General features: G+C 48.7%; 1 protein-coding gene across 1 annotated transcript in view; it reads left to right on the top strand.

Moving 5' to 3' along the window:
* The first annotated feature begins 17,231 nt into the window (after window positions 1–17,231).
* SPTLC2 (serine palmitoyltransferase long chain base subunit 2) overlaps window positions 17,232–18,271 on the top strand; it is an 81,529-nt gene continuing 80,489 nt past the window's right edge. Inside the window, exon 1 of the mRNA XM_068399125.1 lies at window positions 17,232–17,357. Coding sequence (XP_068255226.1) covers window positions 17,232–17,357 — 126 coding nt within the window. The remainder of the gene's footprint in view (window positions 17,358–18,271) is intronic.

Genomic DNA, 18,271 nt, shown 5'->3' with positions numbered 1-18,271 from the left:
ATGCCCTCTGCATGCCAACCAGGCAGGAACTTTTGGGCAAAGCAGTCCCTAGAGCTGTGCCTGCTGCCAGAATGATTCTGGTCTGAGGTATTTTTCCTTTCTTTGAGAGCTTGTTAACATTTTTTTCCTCACTGTTCCACATCAGATATTTCTACAAATAGTAGTAAGGTGCACCTAAGCTCCTCTATTTATGCGACATGCTCTGCTGAGCTAGTAGGTAGGGAGAAGCTAATAGCTAGGGAAGAAGATAATGGGTAGGGAATACCCAGACAGCAGCACAGTATCTCACTGCCATGGCTACAGGTCCAGGTTGAAGTTGGCTCGCATCTTACAGAGTGCAGACAAGAGCTTGGATCTGTCTTCATCTGTTCATGTAAGTCATTCTCATTCTTTGCATCACACCTGAAGCAGGATAGATTTAACATGGAAAAGCAACTTGTCAGTGACAAGATTGTCTTCCCCTTAACTGGGATGAAAAATTAATTGAGCTATATCCAGTGTGCTGTAAGTATACTTTAGTTCTGATGAAATCATAAAACTTGCCTGGGTCTGAACACATTGCCTCAAAAAGTTAACAGAAGTACCTCGACTGCAGAAATTCATGATCCAGAAAACTAAGTTGCTGGAGGCCTCGAAAGACCCATATATAGAAGGCCTTTTTTTGGATAATGTCTATGCAAGAAGAGACTTTGAGAGAAAACCAGTGATAGTCATCCACTGTCTGCTGATGCCTCTGTAAATCCTAATAACCAAAGCTGATTGAAAACAATCTAGCATAACACTAAAGATCTGCTACAAGAGGCACAAGATGTGGCTGACACAAGTTTAGCACAGTACAAAATAAGTTCTGCTGTTTATATTTAGTGACTGATAATCACAAACACCTTAATAAAACCATTTTTCTATACAAAGAATTGAACACTAAAAATATGTTCACATATGCTCTGGTAAAGTCGAGGTGAGATAAAAGTTGCCACTGTGCAAGTCACAGCTTAGCTCATACAAGCTGTTCCCTGCATCATCTTCTGATATCTGTAGTCAAGGGACCACAGAAATGGTGGTTGAAGGGACCTCTGGAGGCATCTAGTCTAGCCTCCCCCTAGGAATACTGCCACGGCCAACGGGCTACCGAGGTGAGACACAGAAACCTTCCGTGATGGAGACTCTGCCATTTCTTTCAGTAACCTGTGCCAGTGCTGCCTTACTCACCTCATGAAGAAATTCACCTTATGTCCTGCCCGAGTTTCTCAGAATACAACTTGTAACCATTGCCTCTGCCTTTTTCTTACCGTTACTACCAAGAGTTTCATTCAACTGTCTTTGTAACTCTCCTTCAAATAATTGAAGTCTACAGTTAGACTCACCTGCCCTTAGTCTCCTCTGTGCCACACGAAAGGACCCCAGGACCCACGACATTTCCCTAGAGGTCATGTGCCCTGGGCCCCTGACTTTCCTTGCTAGCCCTCTTCAGCACCTTTTCGTATTTCAGGTGGAACACCACTCTCACTGCTAGTGCTGGTTTCTATTACAAACAGGATGCCAACAACAAATGGACTACTGAATCCTAGTTCCTAAACCCGCCAGGTCCACCAGATCCACTTTAATCCACTGGATCTTAGGCTGTGGGGTTTTTTTACAGTGTTTCCTAAATTAAATATTTTTTCCTCCCATCTACATCACAATAAAACAAAAGCAGTAGTTTTGCGAGGTGCAGAATGAATGTACCATAGTTCCCTATGGATTTATGTTCCTGAAAAATTGTGAGCTGTCACTGAAGCTTTTTGTCCAGCTGAACATTTATAAGTGGTTTTTTCCCATGTGATCTCTCCAGTGTTTAATACACAGACGGTGCACCCGTTTCCTGAATCAGGGTATTTATAGGGTCCCTCTCCTCTAACTGGCTACCTACTAAACCTGCAGGAACTTAATTAGCTGTGAAATTTATGCCGTCTAGCAAAGCTAAGTGAAAGAGAGTGACAGGTTTCAAAGTTACTGGACAGGAATGTGAGGACACACAGAGTTTAACACATGCACAAACCATAAGAACTTGAGCCCTTATTCCTTTAGGAAGCCAGGCTCAAAAAGCCTACTTTTATGCTCTTAATGCAGACTTGTCTCAACTTTTATAGCAGGTCATGCTCTGAGGGCTTTTGCTCTTGGGGTCCTAGTCAAGAGAGGAACAATCTGGAATATCAGAGTAATTTTAGCCCAGTGAGCATGATCCCCATCCAGTTCCCGCTATTCTAAGTGCATGACCCCTCTTAGGAGGAGCTGACTATGCACAAAGACTCTGAGCAGGTTCATCAGCTAAATGCTTCTCTCTCCAAGATGGTGAATAAGCGTGTGGAGTACAGCAGGGAGCAAGATCTGAATTTTATTCACAGCTAGGGCATGTATTCCGATAGGCATCACGTAAGGTATCTACCACTTCCAGTACACCAAGGAGAAGGAGAGAGGCGATAAAGTCTGGAAAAGCCTGCAGTAGCTTTCCCTCTCTGCAGAATAGAGATGTTTATTGTCTGGACAGTGAAAGTTTTAATCTTGTGTATGCACTCCCATCTAATTTTTCCCAAGTCAGTAGGGACTATTCTGTCTCTGACCTTTTCCTATGGTGCTGTTGAATGTCCTCTTCCACAAAATCCCCATGCATAGCGGAGTGTCCCCCAAGCTACTCTGTGTAGCCTTTCCCTTTTTGTGTCCGTAATCACGCTTCTTCGCACTGAGGCTCACCACCACTCAATGCTTATTTCCTTAACTCAAGTGCTCACTGCTGCTGGCTGGGCTGAACGAGGCCACTTGCCCACAACACAGCTTTTCCAATCTGTTTCATGGTCTCAAAGCTCTTTCAAAAGGTAGGTCAGGACCATTACCTCCTAGAATGTCAGGAACAAGGCCAATTTATACCAAAAATGTGAGGAAACTGAAATAGAAGTAAGCTGAGGTGGCACTCACGCTTATGATGTAGCACTTAGGGACATGGTTTAGTGGTGGACTTGGCTGTGTTAGGTTTATGGTTGCACTCGATGATCTTAAAGGTCTTTTCCAACCTAAATAATTCTATGATTCGGTGAGGTACAATGAAACATTCTCCAAATATTCTTGTTGAAACTATGTATAGAAAGTAAAAAGTGAGTCAGCCTAGAAGACATACTGCCTCTTTCTTTTCTGATGTTGGGAAGCCAGCACTTTACATCGGCTTTTAGCTTCCTTCTAGGTGAATTTAAAACTCATTCTGTATTTACTGAGGAAGGCCAGAAGAATCAATAAAGGCCTTGGCTTTCTAGAGGTGATCATTTCTGTCTCTGTTCTGCACTAAGAGCTTAGATAAGAAGGCTTTGTTTTTGTTTTCTTTCTCCTTAACAGATAGGTTTCTTAATTAGGATGGGGAAAAAATGACTGCAATTTTGCTGTGGCAAATTAAAACCAAAATGAGGTAGCAAAGAGCAGGGTCTGGAGGGGAGGGGGGCAATCAGAGACAGCTATTGATTTTGAAATGATGGAGGAGCCAAAGCAGAGCACACAGCCTGGAGAGGAGACTCATCTTTCAAAGCACTGTTCTTGCTTAAAAACAATCTGCCCAGGCAGAGGTGATGGTTGTTGCTGAAGCTTCAGAGTTAGCTTTGTTTTCAGAGAGAATTTAAATTTTGGAAAGACATGATGCTTCATAAGGGGATGGCTCCTTAGACAAGTCTTGCGATTGTGGAGCTAGGAATCATGGGATGGAGCTGAACAAAAGTAAACCTGAGTGGAGCATCGAGAAATTCTTAACAGTAGTGGTAACAAAAACATGTTTGGAAATGGTTTCTTCTAAGGATGAAGAAAAAGTGTCACTGCCCACAGCCAAGGCAGGCAGAGAAAAGGAACAACATAAGCTGAATACAGGACAAGCACCAAGATCTAATACCCTTCTCACTCCCAGTTGTTGCATAGAATGTCCCATCTTTTCTAGAACAGACAGAACTGATCTGGTGTTGTCTTACCTTGTCCCAGTGGCTGAGATCAAGCTTAGGTACAGCTTTCTGCCACTCCAGTCAGCACACTTTCATGTACACTGGCCTTTTCCCCCTTGGCTTTTCAGACAGCTTTCCTCTAAGATTAAAGTCAGATGTTAGTCTGACCTTTTGTCAAATACAGCCAGCACCTGGAAAGACTGTCAGAGAACAGCAACAATCTTGTAATGACTGGTTTGAGTTTGTCGGCTCGTTCTCATTGCTGTGATGAAACCTGACTTTGCAAAAGTGCTGATTGTCAGGTGTCTGTGACAGGGGGTCAGGAAGATTTTAGCTGCACTACTGCAAATAATCTGCAGCCATTCTACACACAGCTGAATGCTGCACCCAAATAAGCCCCTTTTCAGCCCAGACAGCTGTAAACATACCACAGGTCCTTTTAAAGCAAGGGCTTTGTTCCACCATGTAGAAAACCTGTCTTCTATTCTTCACACTGACATTGCTCCATCAAATCCTCATCACAATGCTCATGACAAAGTGGCATCTCTTTTGCTCCCCATAGGACTGGCAGTTTGTAGGAGATAGCATGTCCTTGTCCACGATCGTTTTTTTTTCCCCCCTCATTCTTCCTCTTGCCTCCAAGCAGTGCTAGAATAAGTGCAACAAAAATCTGTCCTTTCCCTGCTGCCTCCTCCATCTTTGTAGCTCAGATGCTGCCACATGTCACCTGTTCCCTGCCTGAATCCCAGCTGTAGGCAACACTCATAATTAGCTGGCAGAGAGAACTCTTCATCCCCTCCTAATGCCCTGTCCTCACTTGTCAACAGCAGGAACACACCTCTCCAACAACTGTTTCTGCGGCTGTTCCTGCCATTGACAGCTGCTGCTGGATGTCAAACATGAGTGTAGGGAAAGGATCTCCTCCAAGCCCTTCCTGGACCAGCACTGTGATTGTGCACCAGGAGAGATCTGAGTTTGGCACACTGTTTAGATGCTTCAGTATTTACCTGGGCTGAATGTGGAACCAAGTCTGCAGACACCTCTTGGCTTGCACAGGGCTCTTACGCAGCAAGGCAAGTCTTGCATGGTCTTATTACTACCCTTGTCTAATCCACTAGCACTTCTTCCCTTCTCCTAGGATAAAATGATAAGGGAGAAATTAAAGGAAAGGATCCCAGGTGAGCAAGCATAAAGAAGTGAAGATATGGCATGCTCTCTCTGATCCCTGTAGCCTACTCATCCCTCCCCTGTAGCTCTGCAAGCATCACTGCACACTGCTCTGGAACAGCAGAGGCTGCTCAATGCTGAAGCCAGCAATCCCTGGCTCCACAGGTCTTTAATACTTCCTTTCCCTGGAATTTTTCCCTGGAATTCACACAAGAAATGCTGTTTTTTCAGGTGACGTGGAACCTACTGAGAAACCATGGGTCCCATCTGGAGAGTAAGTGTGCAGGTACTCGGTGTTTGATTCATTGAATATTATTTTCTGCAGCAGAAAAGTCGGGGAGAGAGAAACATCAGTCATATACTTGCTTAATTGAGATCTAATAGCCAAGGTCAGTGCTCACCCAAGAACAGACAGCAGAAGCCTCCTGTGATGTATTTTTGTGACGAGATGTTCATAGCACACAGACTGATCTATTATCGGTTTTCACTATGAAAAATTTAACTATCTCCTGGAATATGCTCAAATCTATTTTGCATAATTTCCTTGCTTTTTCATTTAAAAATATCTTTCCAGTGAGACCTCATGACCATGAAAATTAGCAGATCTCTGCTGTGTGGAGAGATTGCTTCACCTCCACTGAACTGCAGCTATTTGTTCTTTTGCCAGCCCTCTGCAAGATGACAATACCTGTTTGTCAGTGTCTAGCATGCTTTTCTGTGCTTTAAACAAAAACTCTTAAAGGGAAAAGATGAATACTCAAGGGAGGATGCTGCAATGGGCACATCAGTGAGGAGGAGCATCGGACCTTTGCCTTGAGCTGTGTTCTGCATGTCTGCAATGTTCCAGTGCAGCAGAAGTGACATGATGACCTACCTGCTGGTCTACAGGACCCCTCTAGTCTCCTGTGGCACTTCAGCCTACAGGAACCAGTGTGACCTTCTACTTGGTTTGTTCTTTCTAGCTTTTGCATATGGGCCAGTGCAGGATGCATCAGTGTTCCTCCCTAAACCAAGCATTTCCAAACATTTTAGGCCACAAAGCCTTTCTTCCTCCAAGTTTTCCCCACAGACCACAAAGCAACCACCTCCCCAAACCTTTAACTGAGAGCACAGGAGATATATGATTTATATGGCCTCACAGACCACAGAGCACTAAACCTAGAGAGTTGATGAAAAAAAATAAGACCTCAGAAGATGAAAGGAGTAAGGTCTCTGAAGATGAAAGGAGTAAGGTACCTGAGGAACGCACCTTAGCTCCTGTGGTACCTGAAAGATGCAGCTGTACTTTCTTTGCCAGGGGCTACAGCACAGGACATGATCTGATCCAACTGAGTAAGAACAGAAAACATACTCAGTGTGGGCACTAACAGCAAGCGTGAATACACTAGGTGCAAGGAAGCTTTATGTTCTGGTGCACATTTACCTTCTGTCTGTCCTTGGAGTCTTGCAGTACCTATTGCTGGTGAGCTCCAAGCTCTTGGTGGTGCTAAGGTTGAAGTTCACTGTGATGCTCCCTAGAGCACCTCTCTTGCAGCATGGGTGCAAGGTCCTCCAACAGACAGCTCTCTCCACATGCACAGTAGGTGCCTAAGAACTGGCAGCTGGCTCAGACTTCACTGCCCCTGAGGACACTGCGTGGACATACAGTGCAAGAACCATACTGTATCACAGTAATTCAAACCACAGCCCTTCTCTCTTTGAGCTGCAGCAGCCACCAGTGTAGAAGGTACGCAGATAGTGGTGCCCTTTCTGCTGAAAGATGGAATGTGCAGAAAGCACCCCCATATCCCAGTGTCTACTGCTCTCCCAGTCTGGAAAGGGGGCAGCATGGTCCTCACCCATTCTCAAAAGAGGGAGGGTGAGTTTGGGGCTTTTAGAACAACACACAAACATTACTGCCTGGGAACCTGGCATCTGGCAGGGAGAGGAGACTGTGGTCACCATGGTAATTCTTCGCCTCATTGAACTGCAAAGTAACCTCTCCTGTCCTTACATGCAGCCATTCCCTGCACAACTGCCCTGCACACAGCACAGGCAGCACACTGCCCCTGTATCCACATGCACAGCAGCCCCCTGCCCGCAGCCCACACGCACGCTACATCCCCTGATGTGCAACACCCTTGCCCATATATGATACACAACATGTATGTGCTGACCAATACACGTTCCCTCAGCTCTCTCCCACTCATATCACCTATGCCTCCAGATAACCATCCAGGCTTACAGTCCCTGCTCCTACAACTATAGGTCCCTCTGCTCTACACGCATAAGACGCTTCAGAAGCACAAGATGAACACATGCTCAGCCAGCTGCCAAAAGACGCCCCCACCCTGTCTCCCCCAGCATTGCCACAACACCTGCCTACAGCTCTTGTACAGTTTATTCTTGGATGCATTTTGTTTTCATGCTGTGGCATGAACAAGGAATAAATTCAGCTCGCTCTCATTCATTTTCCTCCGTTTCTGCCTCTGAGGAAAAAATGTCCCTGAGAAGCAGATCTGTGAGAAGACTGTGTGCCTCTCTGCAGTGCCAACTCCTGGGAGGCGGGTAGTCAGGTCATTTGGTGCTCCTGACCAGACCCTGCCACTCACATTTATTGGCAGGTAACTATAGGAAATCAATCTCAATTCCGTTTCTCCCCACAGCACCCTGTGGGTCCCTGCAGGAGGGCTCTGTTCCCTGCTGATAGCAGAGAAACAGAAGTCCAGAACCACAGTGACTGATTTTATAGTATAGCAGGACCATGGTAGCTAGGAGCCATAAGCTGAGTCCCTAAGTCCTCTGCTACACAACAGCCAGATATCACCCCATATCAAAAGATGAAACTCAGCTCCCACTTACACCACCAGACCCAGCCTGGGGACCTCTCCCAAGCTACCACTGTCACATTAGGTTCCCTCAGCTCTTCCAGAAGGTGCTGCTGTGATTAGTGCTTGGGCAGTGTTACTAGGGTGGGCACAGAGCTGCCCTCAGCCAGGCCAGGTGGCAAATAGAAACTCCTCAGCCATACGTACGTGACAGCTCCAGCTAACAGGGCCAACGGGAGCCAGCAGGCATAGACTTGGTGGAGCCTCAGCTTCCCATATTGCATGGTACAAGTGTGCTGTTCTGCCTTGTGCTGTGGTGAGTTTTAACAAGCACATAGCAAAGTCAGGGATGGCCCATATCGTGAGGGTGACAGTCACCTGAGTCTAAGGGGGTTGCTAACAACCAAGTCCCACTTGTTACTCCTATATAGCTTGCATGGTCTGTACATGTGGCCTACAAAATGCCCAGACAAGTGCTTCAGGCAAAACGTCTCTTTTAGAGAGCTGGCAGGGATGCCTGCCCATATCCTTTTGGACCCACCCTCCTCTTTGTTAACCTTTCAAGCTTACCTTGCTGACTTCAGCTCTCTTTCTCTTTAGGTCCCCTACCCCTCCTAAAAGCACTTCAACATCACCATCCTCAAGCCTGAATGCCCTTATCTGACTATGATGCAGCTAGTACAACCAGTGATCTGATGTATATGTGTGGGGATATTACTGAAATGAGATTTCCCCAGCTGTCTGCCCAGCGTGTCTGGACAAGGCAGGCCCAGTTCTACCAGGACTGGTCAGGGTTGCATATCTCATCCTCCCCCATCTCCAGGAGGTGACAGGCACCTGCACATGGCACCTTCCCATCTCTGCTCCCCTCTCTCCCCATCACCACTACCTGCACGCTTGGCTGTGGCTGACTCCGGTGCCTGCAGAGGCACAGGCTCTGCTTTTAGCCCTGCACAGGAGGTGGGACACAGAGTCCATGCTGCTTGCAGAGCCACAAGCAACCCAGCTAGGGCTGCTCCAGCCCTGAGAAAGACACCTAATGCCTGAGCACACACTTCCCTCTTATGGCCATGCCCGATACAGCAGCCACTCAGGCCTGCAGCATCTTCACTGGAGCTGTGATTTCCCTGTGAATATTGACATTTCCCATAGTTGCCTCTTACACTTGTCGGGCACAGACATTTCTCCCCTGCACTCGGGGGGCAAGCACAGAGCCAGGCTTGCCACCCTGTTCGGCTGATGCTGATCAACACACACACTCTGTGAGCAGTGTGAGTGGGAAAGACAACTCGAGCACTCAGTACGTGTCCTGCCGGCAGTGTCACGCTGTCTCGCTGATGGAAGCCCAAGTACCCATCCCTGGTCCTGGGGCAGACTTCCCCTACAGCAGGGCACAGCCTCTAACATCTTTCCTTTCCTCAAGATAAGCATGGCTTTTACTTACTTTGATTTTGAAGGGAAAGTTTTTAATTACCTAGTTATGAGTAGTTAAGGATTCTGTTCAATTTCTCCCTCACCTCATTGGCAACACCTCTCTCTCCCCTACCCAAATTATAACATCCTTGCCAAAACAAAAGGTAGCAGCCTTCCGTTTTCCTGTACTGACTTTTTTCTCTGGACTGAGCTTCAGGTAGCTGGTCCTTTCTATGCTCCCATCGCCCCTAATACCAGATTTGTAATTCAAGAGCAATTCGCTGCACAGAAGGGGTAGTTTCCGCTTCGTCTAATCTGTGGCCACTTCCCCCAGCCATCAAGTCAGTTCAGTTCACCAGCCTGAAGGAAAACTAGTCAATTATCCATGGGTTAATTTTCTGTTCGATCAGTGAGTTGAACTGACTCACTCTGCAGGCAGAAAGTTGAGCATCAAAAAAACCAGCTCCTTTAGCCATGTCTTTTGTCAACTTGTATATCTCCCTTCATCCAGTTTTTTTAAAGAGGAGAGGCAGGAGAATGAGAACCTGCAAAACTGTGCTTGGTACCTGAAAGGGGACAAACTGCTCCTTCCTTCCTTCTCCAAGCTAGGGTTTGGTCTCTGCTCAGGTGCTAGGGTACAGACCTCACCGTCTCTCTTCTTCTCTACAGTATGCTGTCTTCTCATGTGCCACCTTTGTAACAACATCAGTAAGGCATGAAACAAAACCTATCAATCAACAAAGACACATTTTCAAGGGAACACTGTTTTTAGTTCTGTTCTTCACGCAGAACCAGGTGAATAAGGAGGAACCTGTCCAGTCTCCTGCAGTACCAACGTTGTCAGAAGCAGCAGAAGAAGCAGTGGTCCTCCTTGAAGTTAGAAGTTAGCCCTAGCAGCCTGATCACACTCTGCTGGGCTCAGTGCCCTTTACCAGAGCTTCTCAGAGTGCTCTGCAGCTGTTGATAAAGTGAGACCACATCTGCCCTGAACCCGTTCACCACGGTACTGATGGGAGGAGGGTTTGGGGTCACTTCCATAGTGCCAAAGGTCGTAGGCCCAGATCGTCAAACGTATTTAAGCACCTAAAAAGAAGCTAGGAATTAAAATATCATGGGGCTCTGGGTGCTAATAAGGATGCAGTTATATCAGTATTCAATGTTTTTGCTGATATAGCTGATAGTGCTTGGAAAAGTTCTGCTCAAAAAAGAGCCCTATTCTGCTGACATAAGCTGCCTACACACAAGGAAGGCTTCACTGGTACAACTCTGCTGCTACAGCGATATCACACGCATTTACATGTAAATTAGGCCTTTGTTTATACCGCAGAGAAGCAGCCTTTCACTTCATCCTGGATGGGGAGATGGAGGGTAATGGTCTCACTACTCTCATTTTATGAACTAAGAAAGCAAGGCACAAACAAACTGAACTCATTGGCTGAAAATCACCCGACATGGGTGGCAGAAAAGGCAGAAACCCTGGTTATAGGTTACAGCCACAGGACTTTCTTCACTGATAGAGACAGGGAGATGGATGAGTGGATCACTAAAAAGAAGCCCCATACGTCAACTATGTGAGGTCAAATCCCTGATGTGTTTGAGATGGAGGGGCTAGTAATGAATGCACTAGGGAGCCCTGAACTGAGGGGACTGAGGCCTGTTTAGATGCACGAAGCACTGTCAGAAAGTAACTGCACCTGAGACCTAAAGAAAGTTTCTTTAGGTCTTATGCTGCTTCACCACTCGCCAACCTGAGCAGCAATAGGCATGAGTGACAATGAATGTCCATGGAGGACAGACATGAAAGCTGAAGCAGTATGGGTGATTAACCACATATCCCAGGAACCAAATACGAGATCAGAAGCTACTGAGATTACCGTGCTTCCAACCACTGCTGCCCAAGTAAATGCACACTGAATGCACCTCCATTCTGCCAATACTCCTGTATCTTGACCACAGACTCTTCCAGGCCATGTTTCCATTTACAAAAGCTAACATAAGCCAAGAATGATAAAATAACTGATCCCATCTCAGCCATTCATTCCCAAACCTGACGCTCCTGCTCTACTAAATCACGTATCTGACACGGATACAAGGTGAATTGCCCAGTAGGACCAAACTCGTAGTCATTGCTAGGAAGGTTTTAACCCATATCAGCTTCTCTCGGTGGCAAGTACAAGGGCTCCTGTAGCTACAGCCTTTGTTGGTCTCTTTGTTGGAGAGGCAAACATGCAGAAACTTGAACTGTGGGTGGGGACGGGGACAGACAGGGACATGACTTTCTGAGTACTGTTTTGTACAGGAGTCTTGGGGACACGAGACATGAGGAAAAGCAGATAAAGCATAGAGAAGAAGGCTCCAAACAAAGCTAGGACAATCTTGGCAGTCAGCCCTGACTGAAAGGTAGAGAAAAACTGCTCTTCGGTACTGGCTGAAAGAAGGCTGGAGCCCTGAGCAAGGAAAGTGTGTCCTGCTGCTTGATTCCCTCACATCATTGGAAACATAACCTTATACATATTTTGTAATTTTTTTTAAAAAAAAAGGTAAATACAGTTATCCGCTTGTCTCCTGAAGGATTAAACTTTTGGCTAGCTGTATGTATCAAAAGGAGTAACAACTGCAAGGGGTTAAGTCAGTCTGTCGTTAATCCCCTCTGCCACACTATATTCCCTCCCATGTCCTGTTCTGCTGGCCAACACCCTGACACTACACATATCATCCCGCCCACTCTTACATTTCTGCTTTCTTGTGGCTCATCAGACCCAAATTAATACAGATCTTTCAGTCCCTGCTATATCCTCTCAGGTCTCTTGCATCTCCCATCACAACAAACCTCCCGTCCCGACTCCTTTCCCATTTAACCACAAAAACGTTATGCAAGCCTGGCTCATTTCTCCAGGCAAACACACTGAACAGCAGACAGTTCATCACGTTTACAAATTCTGGTCCAAATCAGTGCCCAGAGATAGATTCAGTCAAGGCTTCATTGCAAAGAGAGGGGAAAATAGTCTGAACAGAGTCTTTTTAGCATTGTATAGATTTAGAGGTTATTTCCAGAATAATATTATTTTCTGAGCCAGTGAAACAGAAGCTGCGGTGAACCTAGAACCGTAGCGTTCACAGCAGAAAGTGTTAAGGACAGGGAGGGTCTCTCCTGGAGTAGAAACAAAATTCTCAGCTTAGCTAAATTTAAACCAACCAACTCCATTGTTTAGAAAGATGTACCAGCCTCCCCCTTGCCTCCACCAGAAGGAAGCAATCTGCTGTGGGCATTCACAGTTTACCTACTTATCAAGATATGCTGAGGACAAACGATAGCCATTCCTACACCAGGCTAGCCAACCTTCCAAGCATTGCTCCCTCTTAGGAGCTATGCCAAGGCCTCTCCAGCTTTTCATGGAGTTTAGCTATGGGCTTGACAAATTCTCCTGGGGCACCCTCATAGCTATCTGCTTTCTTCAAGGGCTAGGAGGTCCTCAAAGAGCTTTCCATACTTCTGCTAATTCTTCTCCTATGCTTCAGGCAGGCATTCTGCCATTCAGACCCAAGCTAAAAGCCAAGGTTCACTGCTCCCATGGAGTCACTTCCCAGCACAGTCCCTGCAGTTTCAGTGCTAGGTTACTGTAACTGGGAAAGAAAAACAGGAAGCAGAAACAATACTCACCTCACAGCCCTGCATCAGTCTCCCCAAACTGCAGCCTTTTCAATTACACCTTCAGCACTCATTTCGTGCTTACTTCAGCCTGCACCTGGAGACTGAAGATGAAAAAGTGGAAAGGCACCTGAAGAATGTAGACTGTTCCCTCTCAGAGTGACCTGCCTGCTATTAACTGCCATGAATGCAATGGCTGAGCCACTGCTTATTCTGTCTCTGCATTGCAAATATTAAAGTCAAAGGCTTAGGTTTATTTCTGACTACAGCTACCTTGAGACTTTCCAAGACTCTCTGTGCAGCTGGCATCATTTACATACTCAATTTTGTCTCAGTTATCAACTCTCTCCTTTCTGGAAGGAAATTCTTCCCCTCAGTCACATCTCAGTGACGAGTTCTGATTATCTCTTATCAGTGCAGAAGGCTCTTGTTCTCTCTTTGGGACCTTAGAGTGGAATATTTTTCTGCTACACTTCTCTGTCCTAGTGGTTACCCAATTGTTTCTTCACGAATTTGCCCTTCTGCTGTCTCCAAACTTCATAATTTTACTCTGTGATCCCCAAACCTACAGATGGTTAGAAACAGTACCCATTGCCTCATGTCAGTGAAGTAAGCTCTCTGTTGATATGAGCCTGCTGCACAGCTATCCTAGCCCATCTGACTTGTTCCTTATGGTCCACTCTTCCTTTTGACTCATTACATTTTTTGATGCCGTCCTTTGCTTCATTCAGTTGGCTGAGTAAGGCTGTTTGCTCTGCCAGCTCACAGGAATAGTATCCTTGAGACCTAAAAGGAAACTTAGAACTGGAATTTGCTGTTCTGAGTTTATTTGGCTCTGTTTTGCAACTGCATAGTGCAGAGGCAGAAGCTGCAGCCGCCTGTGTACGCAGGTGTCTCATGTGTCACACAGAGCCCTATCAGAGCTGCCCACAGGTGGGACTCCAGCAGCTCTGTGGGATGTGCTTGGTGCTGCCTGTGGCAGCAGCTGTGCCCTGGGATGGTACCCCCGTGTCAGGACTTGTCTCCATGGATATCCTGGACTCTTCTGTCACTGCAGCCCCAGAGTGAGCATGGCCTTACCTGCCCCCTGCACGGTGCCAGCAGGGGCCAGATGCCCCTCAAACACCAGGTTATGCTGGCCCCACACTAAGTGCAGTGTGGCTTCTGCCAGCATGATGAGGTCCCACATGCAGGGGAGCACTGCAGCCGCTGTGTCAGATTGCCCAGTCCTGCACAAGTTAACCAGTGGGTCCCTTAATGTTTTTTCTTCCTGTGTTTCCTAAACCAAAACTGAAACCATTGCACTGTAAGGGTTTGTGCTAGTTGGGTTTAAGGACAGAGGAAGTAACCAGTCTGCAGGTACCTACATATGGAAGTAGTTTGGGCACTAATTGAACAGATAACCCAGCACTGAGATCCAGTGCCTGGCAGGTGAAGCAGCTTATCCTCCCTAGAAGTAAGGCATTAGCAGATGAAACTCCTCCGTACGCAGGTGGGCAGGGAGTGGAGGGTGCTACCCCACACATGCCCTGTGAGTGTAGGGTGGTGGATCACCTGCATCCCATGGCAAAACTGGTCACTATAATTCAATCCTTTCTGTTCCAAGGGAGAGGAGACAGAAGGAAAATGCCAACAGCCAACCATGGCAATGGGGGAAAAAATCCTACAAAAAAAGTTCTACAGTATGTGGTCCCCTAGTACACTTCTCTCTCACTTGCTCACTCATTTTCTTTTTTCATTATAATATTTGTTCACTTTCTTATAGATCACTTCAACTCTGCAAAAACCCTGCCCTCCTTATCCAGAGAAAGCTCAGCAGCAAGAGGGGTCCCTGTGCCTCTTCCCCACCAGCCGGTGGGAGCTTCCTAACTGCTCCTACACTGACGCAAGTCCACTTGTACAACACCCAAATGCTGAACAGGGGTGTCTGCTGCTTTGATCACTAGGTCCTTCCTAGCAACACCAGTCTCCCCCATGCTCCCATCCCACAACATGAGAGAGGGGACATGGCCCATCCCATCTTAACTGACGGCCCTGTCTCACTGTGTACCGAAACCAGGTGAAGAAAGAATGATTCTCAGGCAAGTCCATACCTGCTTTAGTGGCAGGCAAGATATGGGAGCGGCCACAGAGAGCAAGAAAAGGAGCAAGGTCTCACACCCAGCCTGCACTTGTTACCCCCAAGCCTGTGTTTGTACCTCTCATTACAAAAAGCCCTCTTGTCCAAAGGTGACCCAGAGATATGAAGCGTACTAGACACATACTGCTGCCTACAAATAGGCTGAAACCAGGCTATGAAGCTCTCCCTAGTCTTCTTGAGGGAAGAAAAATGACTGTCTTTCACAGAAGCTAATTCACTTTTGTTAGGAACTCCATGTTCATATCGAATTTGCAATGAGATCCATGACAGAGGCTCCGAGATGTTGACTATAATACAGAAAAATAACTATCGACAGTAGCAAATCAGAAAGAAAAGGACGAGACCATTCTCTCAAAGTCATCTGCTTAAACCTGTTAACTTTCCATTGTGTTAACTGAGATGTGTTCTGATTGTTCCAAGTTACATTGTAAGAAACACCACAGCCCTCCCCTCTCAGTTACGCTGGAGAAATCAAAAGTCATACTCTCCCATCTCTTCAGTATGGGATTAAACATGTCAGGCTGTTTCCTTTCTATCAGTTAAGACTCCTGCAACTCAGAAACCTCTGGATGCCTTCCCCTTCCCACTCCCTCCCCAAGACGTAAACAAGTTGTATAACAGACAGTGCACAAATACAGACACTTTGTGGTTTGCAAAGCACCTTTCCTCTGGTGTTGTCTGGTGACCCAAACTTCACTAAGGCTGGTAATACCTACTCTTGAAATAAACACAGTGTTTAGTTTATCCAGTCTTTGAATGAAGTATTTCCAAACGCTGCCAGAAAATACTCAAATTCACAGCCAAATATGTGATGATTTTTAAACACAGCCGCAGGCAGAGTTAACAGACTGGCAACTTCAGCTGTCAGGGATACTAGCCCAGCAAGGTAGCCAAGCATACGCCTATTTTTAAGCCCAAATTTAAGTCCTGTTGACTTAAACTCTGCCTGGAGCTTGTCTGCAGGATTTCCTATCCGGTTCTTTGTCACCCAGGTGGACTTGAGCCAAGATACACCTCTCCCAAGTCGATCCTAGGCAGGAAAGGGCATTACAGTAATTAAGTCTGACCTCCTAAAAAGCCGTTCAGATACTTTCACCCAGGGGGTCTCCCATCAGACTCGCGATGAGTTACTTTTGTCTTTCACGCAGCCCATTAACGGCACAGCCCGAGGCCTGGGCGCCCTGGAGGAACCCCCGGGTCCTGAAGGAACCACTTCACTCGTCAGCTCCCGCGACTCGGAGCAGCGAGGGCAGGCGAGGGGCTCCCCGGCTGCCTCATCCCACCCCGGCCCTCTCCCCGCTCCAGCGACTGGGGTACCCTGAGGGAAGGGCCGCCGCCGGTAACGGAAGCAGCACCAGCCCGCGCACTCCGCGGCACTCGCCCCTTCGCGTCAAGGAAAGCATTAACGGACGCACCGGGTCCCTCCCAGAAGGCAGGGCAGGGCAGGGCAGGGCAGGGCAGGGCAGGGCAGGGCAGGGCAGGGCAGGGCGCCCCCACAGCTACCCTGTCCGCCCTCGGACGGGGCCGAGGCCGGGCGGGCGCGCCCACCCACCGCGATGGACTGGACCCGCCCCGCGGCGCGGCCGCTGGAGCACCTCATGCACCGCCTCCTCACACCCTGCCCACGAGCCTGCCCCAGCACCCGCCCCTTGGCTGCCGCCCCAGCCACCGCCCTGCTCCTCCCTCCTGTCATTGGACGGACTCCGCTGTTTGTGCGTGCCCCTCCTGCCACCTCGCGCTGCGATTGGCTAGCTCATCTCCTTCTCTTCGTTCCCGGTTCCATCTCTGCCACGTGATTGGGCAACTTTCACCTTCTGGCTCCACCTTCTTCCGAACTTTCTGCTTTGCGATTGGTCAAGCCCCTTCCTTCGCCTCGCTCCCCTCCCATGTGATTAGCATGCGGGTCTCTCATTGGTCCTCGTCCCCTAGGCCCCGCCCCCTCTCCCTGGCCTCTGCCGCCGGTGTCGCACGCGTGCTCATGCGTCGTTGTGGAGCTCGTCCCCGCGCGTGACGCTGCCGCCGGCGATTGGGGGAAGCGGCGGGTCGCGCTTCCGGTGCGGCGCAGCGCGGGGGGGGACGTGGCGCGGCGGAGCGGAGCCGGCGGGATGGAGCGGCCCAACCGGGCTGCGGCGGCGCCGGGTGCCCAGCCTCGCGCCAACGGCTGCAGCGGCGCGGCCCACGGCGTGCTCCGCAACGGCTATGTGCGCGGCCTGCCCGCGCCCGACATTCAGGTGTGTGTGGTGGGCGCCCTCCGCCGCCCGGGCGGGGCCGGCACTGGGGCGGGGGGGGTGGGTGAGTGGTGGGCGCCCGTCTCGGGGGCTCTGGTGGCGGGCAGGGCTTGTGGGGCCGCCCGCGGTGCGGCCGAGGGCTGTCCCCGGTGCTCTCTTCCAGTCGAGCGCCGCTTCGGTGCTTCAGGGCGCTGCCGCCCCGCTGTCTCCTCGCTGCCTCGTCCCTCTGTGCGAGCCGCCAGTGCCCCCCGGCTGGGCCGGCGAGCCGGGGCCGCCTACAGCCGCCCCCCGTGCCTTGGCGGGCAGGCGGGTCCCGGGAAGCCGCCGCGGTGTGGCCGGTGGGGAGCTGGGCAAAACTTCGCTGGCCCACGGGGGTCGGGTATGTGCCCGCCGGCCCTCGGCGGGGGAGGGGGGGCAGCGCCTCGGTCACGGGCCTGTCCCGGCGGGGGCGCCTGGTGAGTCTGCGTTTGCCAGGCGGGTAACGTTATGTGAAGCGGCTGGCCCTGGGGTCATTGCTGTACTCTCACCGCAGGGCTTTTGTTAGCAGCAGAGCTCTAAACTGAACCCTCGCTATAACGTAACAGGTCTGTGCTTTAGAATAAAAGATTTTGGCAGTTCTTCACGGTTTTATTGTTACAGGCGTGATGCACGGGTCTGCGGGTACAAGCAGCCTTGAGTAGGGACCTTCCTCTACAGAAGAGTTAAAGGTTGATACAGCGCTTCCCATCTAGCTGTATTAACGTCCTGTGATGCAAGTGTGTGTTTCTGCTTTCAGACTTCCAGTTGTTTCTCTGCAAATCACTAAACTTTTGTGTTACAGGGTAAGGTACTTAATGGTTCTCGTGAAGGCAATCCCAGCAGTACGGAATAGGTCGTGTTTCCTTGGACACCTAAAGCTGCTTGAGAAAAGCCTTCCT

This window comes from Nyctibius grandis, chromosome 4 (genome assembly GCF_013368605.1).
Source record: "Nyctibius grandis isolate bNycGra1 chromosome 4, bNycGra1.pri, whole genome shotgun sequence".
Taxonomy (NCBI): domain Eukaryota; kingdom Metazoa; phylum Chordata; class Aves; order Nyctibiiformes; family Nyctibiidae; genus Nyctibius; species Nyctibius grandis.
The sequence above is the reverse complement of the archived record's forward strand: the minus strand, read 5'-3'. Positions and strand labels throughout refer to the sequence as shown.